Here is a 14,064-nt window from a genome sequence, read left to right as displayed (position 1 = left end):
GAACTAAAATGAAAGATTGTAGAGATGTTGGAACTAATAAACCATCCTGGAATAAAGTATTCTACATTTTGGCTCAACTAACATTTTCTAATTTACTTTCTTTTACTCTCGAACTGTATTCTTTCAATATCTTCACTCTTGAGGCAATTGGCGACTCTTTACTTAAATCTTTGAGTAATTCTTCATTCAAACACAAACTATCACCGCGTGTAGACAGGTTTCCTGAAAAAATTTTTATGTATTCAGAAAAAGTGTATTGTTTGAAGAAGGGTAATTTTACCAGAATTTCCTTTATTTCTTTTGAACATATCCTTAAGAGCTTCTCTCAAGCCCTTTTCTTTCGAACTCATGTTGGTAGTATTAAAATTCTATTACTATTTACGATATCTGTTAAATCGAAGTCACAGAAATTCTTCGAATACCAATTACAAATAAAAATTCAAAAAAAAACATAAGTAATAAAAAAGTTACATGGACAAATTCATATGTCCATGAAAAGTTATCAATAAACATTACAAATAACAAATAACCTCTTCAAAAAGGTTTGTTCGTTGGTGAAGTAATTAATAAAGTGGATAAAAAAGGAGTGTGACAAAGTAATATGACAGTATATCTCGTTTTAAATATTTTATGTGGGCTTTAAATATACCAATTAGTGGAAAAGATACCTCTTAACTTATTTTATTCAGAATGTTCAATTTTGAAAATAGCTAACAATTTTGACTAGATATGATCTTGAATTTGAACTTCCCCCGAACGCTAGCGCCACTCAAGGTTATCTTATAGAAATTCGGAATTGACACTTAATACAACCTCTGAGAATACAACACAATATATCACAAATATTTAATTCCGCCAACTCCAAATTTCTGCGAGATGAATGACTTATGTGAATATTATGTCATATTGTTTTCAATTGAAGATGTGTGGTTTTATCAGGTTCAAATGAAAAGAACCCTATTTCAAGTGAATACAAACTATCATCACTGTGATCAGATAACACCTATATACGTGCTTTGTGGTTCTAATTAAAAAAAAATGGTTAGTTCTTATTCTGTTCAGAAATTTGACACGTTTGAAACAGGTCGTGCTTGCACTATGACCCAATTATCAAATTTACCACCAATGAGTAATTGATCATTCGTTTCAAAAAAGTGTGTTATAGGTTGGCAAAACAAGAACTAAGTTAGTTCAAGGAATGTATCTGTATATAAATTCAAAATATTGACGAACCTCTTAATATTTTATGTGTTTAGTAACCTAGAACTAATCTATTTAATGGTGGTCACCCTGCCGACCTATCACTCCCAGAAAATATTTGAATAATTTGAATTTACGTCAGATTTATTTTCGTAAAAATAAATCTAAATAAATTTGTGGTTCAGATAATAAACATTTAAAAGGCGATTGAAATGGAGACAATCTGTGAAGAGTATCCCAAACGCATAAATGAAATTGGCACGCCAGAAAACCAAAATCCTTTTGTTATTCAAAATGAACTTCAGTGGGGTGCTTATTACAGACAATTCAAGAAGAAAGAAAAAGATAACAAACTTATTCCACCTATGAAAGCCCCGATAGATATACCTTTTGAACTTTGTCGTGCGAGACAACATAAAAGGTCGAGCAAAAACACGCAGGTACAGAAAAACAAGTTACCCGATGGCCAAAAAATGAAAAAATTGTCATTGCTGGAGAAAAGTATAATGTCCCAAAGTAAATATATGGAATATTTATCAATTCCGAACCCAAAATATGAGGAACCACCTATGAAGAAGAGAAAGAGAAGGTGCGAAATAGAACCTTGTCCTCCTAGGTTCGTCCAACTCGCAGTACCAAATAAACGGAGAGTTTTTGCGAATTGGAAAGATTATCATAAAGTATTACCAACTGAAATGTTGTTGAGATTTGAGCAAATACTGCACACCGACAAAAATTTAGAACCAAGAGACGCGCGATACTATTATAAAAAACTAGACAAGCAGAAGAAAAAACGAGCTCTGGCCAAAAAACGACGATTGGAGAAAAAGAGGAAAGAAAAGGAAAAAGGTGATAAAGTTTGGTTAGAAAGTCATATTGATGATTCTGTAAAAGCCATCTTGGATTTTATAAAAAGTGAACCCCTTTTTTCCTTGAATTACAAACAACTGATGTTGTCTGATGGGATTTTAACAAAACTAGATGAGAATAACATTATGAAGAAACCTAGGAGGAATTCTAGGAACTACTACAAGAAAACAATCATTGAGGTACGTATAAGTTGGGGTTATGATTGAATGGAGAAAAAGTAGCGGAATTGATTGTCTAAAACGAAAAATGTTTGTAGTTTTGTTTAATTTTTTTTATCTTGAATGTATTATTTGAAATTAGGGAAAACAAAACCCCCCTTTCAATCTCGCTTTTGCAGAAAAGATGATATTATTTTTTTTATACGACGACTCGTTACTATGATACTATTTTTAAATACGGATTCTACTTTCTACATTTAATGTTTTGATGTTGCTTTTTTAATCGATAACAGAATTACAAAGTAAGTAGTTGTACAATTGGGAATGTTCCTCAATTTGGGTTATTACAGCAAATGCAAGTTTGAACAAAATAAAGTTGAGTTTAATTCATGAGTTTTTCAAATTCACTTCGAAAAGTATTCAAATGTCGGGTTTCAATTTTTAAAAGGATTTCTTTCTAATTCACATATTGTCAACAGCGCCTATATCAAGTTGAAAAAATGTATACGCACCTAGATATTCTACTTTAAAAAAGGATAATTATCTTTATAAATCAATAATTAAGGCAAAGTATAAATTATAGTTCAATAACACCTCCACAAGCCACATAAACAACAGTTGTTTTGTTATTTATTTATATGGAGGAAGATAGGTTAGGTGCACAAAATGTCATGTCACAGAATGTCTTGGAACTCGGAACATAAGTAAACAGAACAGCACGCCTCTGAAAAATGTCATTTTTGTTTGTCTCATACAGGTAACAGGTTCATTGTCCTTTATTAGCTATAACCGATGTTGCCAAATGGTGAAATACAAATGAATCCCTTTAAATGTTGAATGCATTACATCATTCCTCTTTTTTAAGTATTTAAATAGTTCTTTAAAGAGAAAGGTTGAAATAATAAGTTTTAGAGCTGTTTTAGAGCTCTTTTATGAAAACTACTTCATTTTCGTCAGTAGGAACATTCCCCATTGTGATGAGGACACAAAATTATAATAATGACAGCTAAAGTTGTCAAAATGCACAGATAGGTAATAAAAGATACGCGACACACTATATGCTGCGTTCCGTGTCGTTCCCCCTTTTCATTGTTAGTATCCACAATCACCTGAATACGATTGTAGATACTAACAATCGAAACGTCGTGAACAAACGTGACTTGGAATCCCTCCAGTTTTTATTTTTTTTTCTTTTCTTCATTTTTATTTATTCAATTGTTCTATTTTTACTTGTATTTTATTTCATTATTATTTCATTTCAGGTTTATTTTGCTTAATATAATTGTTATTTTCAGCTATTCATTTTTAATTATTCTTTTTTAGTTGTTTCAGGGATTTCAAATCATTTTATATAGTAGACAATGGAAGTCCGAACTAGTGAAATTCAAGTCCAATTTAATTATAACATTGTTTTTTTCGTGTTTTTGTTTCTCTAGGTGTGTGATAAGCTATCTTTATGGATGGATACCCTCACAAAATTCGTAGACGTCCAAGCAGTCGAGAGTAAAGAAGATATTCCTCCTTTGACGATTTCCTCTCTAGAAGAGGAGAGCGAGGGTGAGAGTGGAGAGACAACCAGCGAAGGGACACGCGAGGGGACGAGTGAAGAAGCGAGCGAAGAATCTGAGGAAGGAATTGGTGAGGGAGCAATTGAAGGTGACATAGAAGGAGATGAAACTGAAAGAACCACAGATGTTGACTCATCGGCTGAAGATGGAGAAGGAAGAATTACACCAACAAAATTATGGGACTATCATGACGATGGAGAAGGTTAATTACTTCATTTCATATTAACCAATATTCAATAATTCAACCAATTATTCACTCATGACAGACTTGCAGTTGAAAAACGTGAATAAAACATTCAATTAGTTGTTTTCAACGATCATTTGTTACATGAACAATCGCCTTTCTGATTCGATGAAGCTGCTTGCAGCACTCTCTTTTGTTTGTGGAGTTGAATTGTACGATACAATATGGAATACATAGTATATATATCAGGTGTGCTTTAATTCAAAAGAAGACGAACCCAAAAAGTAAGAACTCTCGATTCGTGAAATTAAACTTTAGTTGAACTGTTAACGAGCATTCGAAATATTTTTCAACTTATCTTACTCTTGTTGAATAACCGCACATCATCCAAGGGAAGATTCATTACTTTCTAATATAAGTCTAATAGACCCTTCTTCGTATAGGTGAAGTGTTAGAATTTGGCCCAAGTGAAGGAAAGGCGGCCCTAAATCAGTTCTTCGAAACTCTGGGAGACTTGGGTGATAATATTAATATTTTAGATCAGTTGATTGAACTGTATGAAAATAGCCCTGAAGACTTTCTGATGAGCGAGGTAAGCAATCAAATCATATATCCATTCAATACAGTAACAAATACTCATGATATCAAATGCCTGATAGACATATCTATATGAGGTGAAATACCCATATCAAAAGAATCCCCTCTAACTTTAGAAAACTTACCTACAGATTCAAATATCTCAAAAGATCTCCGTTTTAATGACGTGTTTTTATAGCTCCATATCTCAATAAATATGTGTCCTATGTCCTGGTACCTATTATCTAATCGATAGAAAATACTATATGATGTCGAGCCATTATTATCGACCAACTTTTCTCTACGAATTCAAATTCAAATAAAACGCTGCCTGAACAGTCAGAAAAACTAACCAGGCATTTGACAACGATAGGGTTCTTCTTCTTCTCTTTTTTTATGGTCTTTGCTTCCCTTCGGCGCAGTAGGCCAGAATGATAGGGTTAAAGAACAGACTGTTTTGACGTTGGTTTGCGGAATTTCGGAGATTTTAGCCTCCAATATGAACCTCGAAGTGGTAGACCTACAGTTATTTATGACGAAGATTTGTGGACCTTGATGAAAACTGACTCATCACAAACGGTGCGTGGGATGGCGAAAGACCAGGGCTTCAGAGCTGATACGGTTTTTAATGATTTAAAACGTATTGGAAAGGTCAAAAAGCTCGGAAAGCGGGTGCCCCACGATTTGATCGACATGATCGGCCTTCGTCAACGTTATCGAATCCCGAGCACTAAATTTCTATGCTGATGGAATTAATCGACTTCTGTTAAGTTGGCATAAGTGCACATATTCAAATGGCGCTTATTTCGATTAAAATGAATGAGTTTTCATTACAGTTTGAAGTAGACTCATAGAAACGGACAAACATTTTCAAGCAACTTGATTAAATTCAAAAAGAGAGTCTTTACTTTTTCTACAAGGAAAAAGGTGTATTGATATCAGACAACTCTTTTTTCACTCAGTTGGAATTCATGAATGATCAATATCAAACCAAAAATATGAAAATATACAGGATATTACATTTGAATTGAGGAAGTTGGTACCAACTTCCGAGTATACCGGAAGTGTTGGGAAAACGTCATTATTTGCATTCGATAAAGCATATCAAAAGAGCTATGTTTGTCAATTTTCATTATATGAATTCTATTGTTTCCCAAAAATACGGCTAATCGACGGTCATCGTGCTGTGTACCCTGTATACTTCCCATCAGGCAGAAGCTTTGAGCTTTTATGAATTTATGTGTTCATTTCAGTCGATATCATTCTTCATATTTATGAAATCTTGAAAATAAAAATCATAGGTATAAGTTATTGGACTTCTTACTATGTATGAGTTGAATGACGTTAAAATGTACATATTATTATCGATATATCAACAGGTGGAAGCAATGCCTGGCATTACCCACATGGATATTTTGAATAAACTTCGAGAACTGAAGGGAGAACTCATTGATAAAGGCCCCAAGCGTTCCAGTCTCGAAGAAGCTATGATTCAATGGGCGAGAGAAGTTGACCCGGACAAAGTTGACGAGAAAATGTTGAATGCAATTCATGAATACGCTTGTGCTCTGAGCCAAAAGCTGAAACCTTTGTTGGGGTCAGATGACAAAACCGGCAAAGGTCCAGGTTAGTAAAGCGAGAAGCCTGTTTCAGTATTTCAAGTGTAACTTTGCGTTTTCCTGAACTTGTGAAATATTATTCATTGTTTATAGTAAATTTTTGATTTTTATATATTTTTTCAATTATTATTCAAAATCCCAGTTGTGCTCCGAGCAAAAGATTGTGCTCTGAGCAAAAGTTTGTGCCCTGAATAAAAACTTGGGCTCTGAGCAATAGTTTGTGCTCAGTCTTGAACATTATTTATAGTAAACATTTTTATTTCTTCCTTTTCCTATTATTATTCAAATTATACGTCGTGCTTTGAGCTTGTGCTCTGAACCACGGACTTGGGCTCTGAGCAAAAACATGTGCTCTGAGCAAAAGTTTGTGTCTGAATAAAAGCTTGTTTTCTGAACCACAAGCTGAAACTTGTGCTGGGGGTGGATGACAAAACCGATGAACCTATTTCTTCAGTTTAACTTTGCGTGTTCCTGAACTTGTGACTAATCCATCAATTAATAATCATTATTTATACTGAACATTTCCATTTATATATGTATTTTTCATTACTCAAAGTGTCCCCCTTGTGCTCTGAGCTTGAACTCTGAGCAAACACTTGTGCTCAGTATTGATCATTATTATTTACAGTAAATATTTTCATTTCTTCCTTTTTCTATTATTATTCAAAGTTTATAGGTTGTGCTCTGAGCCACAAGCTTATTCTTTGAGCAAAAGCATGCATGTGATCTGAGTAAAAGCGTGTGTTCTGAGCAAAATCTTGTGCTAATTAATATTCATTATTTGTAGTAAACATTATCATTTCTTTTTTTTTCTTTCTATTATTAGTCTAGATTGTGCTCTGAGCCGAAACCGTGTGCTCTGAGCTTGTGCTCTGATCTAGAATCTGAAACTTTTGCTAGGGGTGGATGACAAAACCGACAAGGCAATAGCTTGTGCTCTGAGGAGAAACTTTTGCTCAGTATTGAAAAGTATTCATATTAAATAGTTTTATTTTTCTTTTTTTTTAGTTTATTATTCAAAGTCTAGGTTGTGCTCTGATCTACATACTTGTGCTCTGAGCAAAAGCATGTGTTCTGAGTAAAAGCTTGTCCTCTGATGAAAAACTTGTGTTTTGAGTGACAGCTTTTGCTCTGAGAAATAACTCGTGCTCTGAGCAAAGCTTGTGCTGTTTAAAAATCATCATTTATAGAATAGAATAGAATAGAACTTAATTCGTCACTAAAGTTATTACTAAATAGGGTACAGAATGTATAACTTATTGGACTCGTCTCAAAATATAATGTGAATTTAGTATTTATACACATATATACATATAAATATAAACATATTAGTTAATTTTTATAGAAATTCCTATAACGAGTAAAATGCCCTGGATTCTGAATATTTGTACAGCGAGTTTTTGTAAACATTTTTAAACGTGTGATCTGAGCAAAAGCTTGTGCTCTGAGCCAAAAGCTGAAACATTGAAGGACTAAGAGCAAAAACATTTTCTTCTTTAACTCATTTCAATCATATTCAATAACTGAATTTAACGGATCTGGATCATTTTTTGTTTATACGCCTCAATTTTATGAAATTAATTCTCTACTTGATTTTGGTTTCTTTTTCAGAAAGTACTTTTGATGTACCGTTTGAAGAACTCGCATTTCCAGAGGAGGGCGAAAATGAAGTGAAAGTTGAAACTGAGATGGCAGAAGGAGCTGAAGAAGAAGGAGATGAAAGGAAAGAAGTCGAAGGAGATGGAGAAGAAGGAGTTGGAGGAGATGAAGAGGAAGGAGTTGAAAGGCTAGAGAAAGCAGAAGATGAAGGTATCTGAAGTGATATTTATCAGTTGAAATAACTTAGGAATATTCAAACATTTATTCAGCAGGCTATAAACATGCATGTATTCAAGGTTACTCTTACAAATTTTCAAGTTCACAAACACGTCGTGCTCTCTCAACCAACGTTTTAACTCTCCCTTTTGTTGTGGCTGGTAGTTAGAGTTTTTGTTCAGGTGTTGGTTTCCTGTACACTCTGTGGCCCAATGTACCATCTTCACGTCTGTTCGCGTTTCTTTCGTTTGAGAATATGCCTTTTGATTCATTTTGTAAACTTGCATTTCAATAAAGTAACAACACCTGGAATTTATAGGCGGAGAAGATTTAGAAAAATCAGACGGCTATGGTAGAGAAGATCATGGCGAATATGCAGAGGGAGAAGAAGAGGAAGGAGAAGAAGGTGCAGAAACTGAAACAACTCCGGAGCGGGACCCAGATGAACTTGGTAAAACGGAAACAGACTTGCATCTGAATGAAGACATGAGAGAATCGATAGATACGAAAGAGTCAGGTGAAAATACGTTGAATTCCTTTCTTTAAATCATTGCGTTTTCGAGTATGTTGGATACGGATATTTCAAGCCAGGATATCCTTGGATATGAAATGGACGTTAATATAAGAGGAGGATAATTCAATTCTATTTGGTCACTGGTTACATTTGCAACAATATTTTTCGAAGAATATCTATAACAAGTTATAAGACCTTGCGGGATGTCCATTTGATATTCATAGGATATCTGGTACTGTCTATGACATGTGTGTTAAATCTTATTGGCAAACTTCAGATTTCGAAGCAGATGAAGAGAAGTTTATCAGAGATATAGAGGGTGAAGGTTACATACCAGATGAGATGCCAACTGTTTTTACAGAAGAAGAAATTGAGGGAGAGGAGGAACCTACAGAAATTGATGTACTCTATCGAGCTGACGCAGAACCACCATCGACAGAGGAACCTTCTCGACTAACAGAAGAAATAACACCAGTAACAAAAGAGGGAGTTCCTCCAATACCAGAAGAAGTATCAGCAGTAGGTAAAGAGGTTAGTAACTTTTTAGGCGTTCTCTCCGATTTTCCCAGGTTTTGGAATGAAGGTGTCCTAATCTTCATTATGTCATGCCATCTTGCCAAATCTTCATTCCACCAGGAAGCATTCCGGTTTGATCCATAGTCGACGATGGGACAATGTTCTTTATACATATAGATAATATCTCCCACTAATCGGTCTGCTGCTAACTCACGTCAGTCTTATAGGTTTCCCAGTTTGTATTTCGGGAGTTTTGATAAGATATAGTAGTGAATGTTCACCTCTTCAATTGGTGTCAGTGCTCCCCCGCGTTAGGTGGTGTGCATTGGCATCACAGCCAATAATGTTCTGGGGTGTGTCATGACTATTAGCGGTTCCTGACTATCATGAGGAAGATACGCTGATCCAATAGCGATTTCCTCAGGTCTTCCCCAACCAGCCATCTTTAGTTTGACCGTCATCAAGTCCTTGAGATCTAGTTCATTTTCTGAGGAATGCAACACCAACCACTACCACACTAGAATCCACAAATCAGGAAATAACTTTTCGACAACGTCTAGTCAGGCGAAATTTCTCAATACCAACAAGGCCTGAGTATTTTGCAGACTTTTCAACCTGTCTTACAAAGAAGGGGTTTTTCCTTCGTGTTGGAATATATTGCTCGCGTTCAGTCTATTCTCAAAAAGGGCAAGAAAAATCTTCGCTTTGCTATCAGTGATGATGATAATTACGAAATGTAGTCATATTCTTGGGGTCTCTGAGATTCTGTTTTAAATTAACCCTCCTCGGATCTATTCCAATCCCATGATCTTACCCCTGTAGACCCAGCAAGGTTTATGTCGTATGAGAGCCATATCAAACTTTCTCATAAACTTTGTAAGTACCGCTCAAATCCCCTCACTATATTATAGTTTGGCTTGTACTACTCTCAATAAAGAGCCCTTCTCCTTTCGTGTTCCGTTGTGGTTCATTATAAGTTCCCACGGTTGTCCACAACTACGCAGCCCCCTGCATGGATGTAAGTCTGAATACTCTGAGAAGACGTTTGGTATCTCAGAGGCTCCTTTGGTGGTACTTGATAAGGCCTTAGTGCCCTTCATTGTGTAGCATAACACCACGGGATTGGCTTCAAATTCCATTTCCTCATAGTTTTCTTGATCACGAACGCATTTTTAATGTTGAAAATGGATCGCTACTCAGATGCGGTTCATCGAAGGTGAAGGGGGGGGGTACATTTAAAACAACTTTAGACTCGAAACCAAAGAAAAGTAGAAGTCAATAACATGTTTCAGGATGACAGAGTTATCAGAGGACACAAGCCTTCGGTGGTAGTAGAGCACTCACCAGGCACGGTTTGTTGTCTTTCGCTGAAAATTTGGGCAGTTTGGCTTCTCGAGATCACCCACAATGCCCACACTTGGACGAAATGGATGCACGAAGTCATAAAACAAGTGAGAGAGTTCGCGTCCATCGTTAGAGGCGACGTGACCCTTCCGAACGGAGAGAAAAAGATTTTGTACAAGGAGGATTGGCGAAAGTTCACGAGAGATACCGAGGAAAAGATCATCGCCTGGCGACAGTATAGCGCTCATGTGAAAGAACTTTCAAATAGCATTATCGATAATTTCCATATGAAGAAAGTGAATTGTTGTCCCAAATGCCTACAGGTAAGTTATTTTTCATTGTATTATGATGAGACAGTTTCACCTTTACATTTGAGCTCTGACAAGCAAAACCCGAATTTTCATTGCATTGAATCATCCAGAACTGGCTTATGTGGTATTTGGCATGTGATTCAATTCTTGGATGGTGCATATTTTCTTGATTTACTTTAATTTGCATAGATCGTTCAGCCAATAATATTTTATCATCTATTTCCAATTGAAAATCACAGTTTTGATTTTCCTTAACTTAGAGGCCACGATTTCTCATTTTGTTATTCATTCAAACCGTCGAAAGTGTCTTATTAGACGAACTCTGAGAATCAAAATATCATCAATGCTTCTGTTTCCGATGAAGTTACTGTCGCAGACGTAAAAAAAGCGTCAATGAACTTGCCCAGTGTCCCTTCATTATGTCTTATAACGAGTTTTCTTTCCTGTTGGAAAGAACCTATACCTCAAAGGATAAGAAAATTCTGCCAAATAACTCACTTTATTAGTGACATCCAAAATCATGGAAACACACATTCTCTAACATTTAGAATGATACTACATGTCAAACGATCATCAATATGTTTTCAGTGGGCTGTTGCACTTAATATTTCTAATGGTTATGATCGTATCTGGCATAAGGAATTGCTAATATAATTTCGATGGTGGTCTATTATGAATTAGCAACTCATTGTAACAGACCCCTGCTTGTTTTCGAACGATATTCAATCTGTTGCGTGGCACATCAGTCAGATTGACATTCAACTTCTTTGTTTCAATTCGAGAGATGTTTCCTATTGCGTTGTAGATTGTATGCTGAAATTTACTTACTACAATCGATTATCTTCTTCGTTAGGCTCGCTGTTTCATTTCGCATTCTTTCTCCTAGTGCGAATACGATGAGGTTATGGTCCGTGGACCCCTCAACAAGTATTTACATCTCCGATGGACGATGGCATTCTTTGAACTATGGCCATGTCTAGTATGTGCGGCACGTGGTTGTCCGATATGGGATAGTGAATTAGGGTCTCTAGAGAGAAAACTTTCTGGAAGTCTTCTAAGGTCTCTACTTCTCCGGTTTTCGGAGAGGCAGAGACCTGATTTGCGTTGGGTGGTAGTTTACAAATATTTCTGCTATGTCAGCTCTCTGTATGTTTACCTGTGGAAGCAGGTACGCCGAGAAAATCTCATCTCAACTCGAACGACGACTATTTCGCCCGTTTGTAGTTCCGATTTTCGGTCCTCGTGGTGTACTCGGTCGGTCCCGGGATGCGTAGATCCTGCACGGCTCTCAACCTGACTTCTGGATTGCCATGGCGTCTATAGGAACACGTGACAGCAGCTCTAATAGTTAATCATTGCGCCTTTCAATGCCGTTGACATTCCAATTTTTCGGAATTCGTTGTACGGCCATTAACCATTTCAAGATTGTTCTTGAAGGAACGCAGTGAACAGTGAAGAGTGCGTGAATTATTTTCTTCTTCCCATCGGTCAGCTTGTTTTGGCCTCAGCCAAAACAAGCTGACGCTGCGGTTCTTGGTTTCTGCCTTAGTTGGTCATCGCATCTGTGTTCTGCTTAGGTTTGGGGAACATTTTGTACCCACTGTAGCTCTTTGCAGGTCGTCGGTGTTTCCTTTGTCTCTGTGACTCGTATTTCTCACTTCTCTTCGCGCAACGGGCTGTTGCGTGACAACACTATGGTGAGTGTCTGAAAAGCTGGCAGTGGTGACATTGCATAATGGCGCTCCCACATTGTTGCTGGGGTTTTGTGCGTACGATAAGTTTAACTCATTTGTTAACCTCGAAAAACCTCAGAAGATCAAACAGAGAATTAACATAAGTCTCTCTTTAACGGATACAAAAACGTTCATCTGCTTTAAGGACTATAGAAAAGTCGTACTAGGCAAAACAATTTTCAATTTTCATAAGGTCCTAAAATATTTTTATATGGTCCTGAAATATTTTCATATTTATTCATGATTTTCTTGAGGAATTCAACTTTTTGATTGTGAAATGTCTGTGATTTGCCTCCACCAGGATCACCTCATCAAAAATGTTGTCACCGCACATGAAACATTCCAAGCATTGACGGAAGCGATGAATTGCGCTGGTTATTGGCAAAGATGTTTGGATAATCTCGTACAGAAGACGACTGCTTTAACGGAATTGAATAAAGATGAATCAGATTCCGAAGAATCTGGTGGTAAGTTTTTTTTTCATAGTAATAAGTAATATGTGACCTCAACACCAACTGACAAATTTTCGAGGACAATTTTGTATGCTGCAAAAATCTTCATGAGCTAAACTCAAAGGCTCATTGGGGTAGTTGGCTTTATATTAAATAATTGAATTTGTAGATGATTTTGTGGAGATTGAAGAATTGGATATCAAGAAAGACGATAGCAGTGAATCTTTTTACGAAATAGAAGAATTAGATCCCAGTGCATATACATCCAAACAGAACCGTTAAATGTGAAGTATGTTCAATTCATTTTTGTGGTGTAATTGGCTACCTGTTTCATCCCAATAAAATTGTAATGTTTCTTGGGATTAATATATTCATTACTATTATTATCCCCCACAACGGATCCAGTATCTCCTGGAGTATAAGGTAACAAAGGTGTCTCGTCAATACCATAAATGTAACATAGGAAAGCATTATGTTGAATTTTAAACTATTTTATCTTCCTTTTGAAGATGATCACTTGGTGAGCGAAACACGTCTCGAGGTGTGGAAATAACGGTTTGGTGTTGAGATAAAACTCCAGTAATATTCATTAATACACCAAAGGTTCCAAACAGTGCATTATGTTGATGGTTATAGGCTGCGACCGCATATGATGGTCATGTTGGCAGACAGTGCGTTAGAGTGTCAGGTGCCTCGTGGCAGGCAATGGATCCACACATTTCATATTTTCTTGTTTCCAATGTCGAAATGTTACTTTTATGTGAAAATAAAATATTTGTTTTGTTTTTTTTTCATTTGTTGAGCGAATAAAAGTAAAAGTAAAAGCATTATAAAAGGTTCATTTTTATAAATTTCAAATGGATTGATCTTTGAAAAATTCCCACAAAACATAAAGGGTATAACGTTTATAAACGTCAAATTATAAGAAAAGCTTCGCCGTAGAAACCTTGAGACTCTTGAGGATTTTAACTGTTTCGTGGTACGGGACACAAAGAAAGACCATAAAAAATTCAAAAGAAAATCATTTTCGAAAAAAAAAAACATTATTCTTTTCATGTGAGAATATAAATGAGCAAAATCACTTTTATATGAATGATTATCATCATGAAATGATTAAAACAAATTTTGTGTTCAATATGAACATGAACCACAGAACGATCCTAACTGTCATGTAGGATGGGACGGAGTAACCGAACACAAAACA

At 36.0% G+C, this 14,064-nt stretch overlaps 3 protein-coding genes across 5 annotated transcripts in view; 2 read left to right on the top strand and 1 right to left on the bottom strand.

Moving 5' to 3' along the window:
• gig (TSC complex subunit tuberin) overlaps positions 1–516 on the bottom strand; it is a 39,096-nt gene extending 38,580 nt beyond the window's left edge. Inside the window, exons 1-2 of one of the 3 annotated variants that reach the window (XM_074171465.1) lie at positions 281–516; positions 83–222 (exon numbers count right to left, since the gene is read on the bottom strand). In XM_074171465.1, coding sequence (XP_074027566.1) covers positions 83–222; positions 281–350 — 210 coding nt within the window. In that variant the 5' untranslated portion in view covers positions 351–516. The remainder of the gene's footprint in view (positions 1–82; positions 223–280) is intronic. The other 2 variants (XM_074171464.1, XM_074171463.1) reach the window with 2 other exon arrangements.
• LOC111510203 (myrosinase 1) overlaps positions 1–14,064 on the top strand; it is a 408,217-nt gene that overhangs the window by 391,612 nt on the left and 2,541 nt on the right. The window lies entirely within an intron of this gene.
• Positions 1,303–13,222, top strand: LOC111512277 (uncharacterized). Its single transcript, XM_023168381.2, has 10 exons — positions 1,303–2,249; positions 3,665–3,998; positions 4,424–4,572; positions 5,936–6,182; positions 7,787–7,984; positions 8,310–8,507; positions 8,782–9,035; positions 10,313–10,687; positions 12,710–12,875; positions 13,030–13,222. Exons 1-10 carry the CDS (start codon positions 1,413–1,415, stop codon positions 13,140–13,142), a joined length of 2,871 nt encoding a protein of 956 aa, XP_023024149.2. The 5' UTR covers positions 1,303–1,412; the 3' UTR covers positions 13,143–13,222.

The sequence above is a fragment of the Leptinotarsa decemlineata genome, unplaced genomic scaffold (genome assembly GCF_025532065.1).
Source record: "Leptinotarsa decemlineata unplaced genomic scaffold, Ldec_3_MD MMD2_tig00000010_RagTag_RagTag, whole genome shotgun sequence".
NCBI lineage: Eukaryota > Metazoa > Arthropoda > Insecta > Coleoptera > Chrysomelidae > Leptinotarsa > Leptinotarsa decemlineata.
This window is presented reverse-complemented; position numbering and strand designations above follow the sequence as displayed.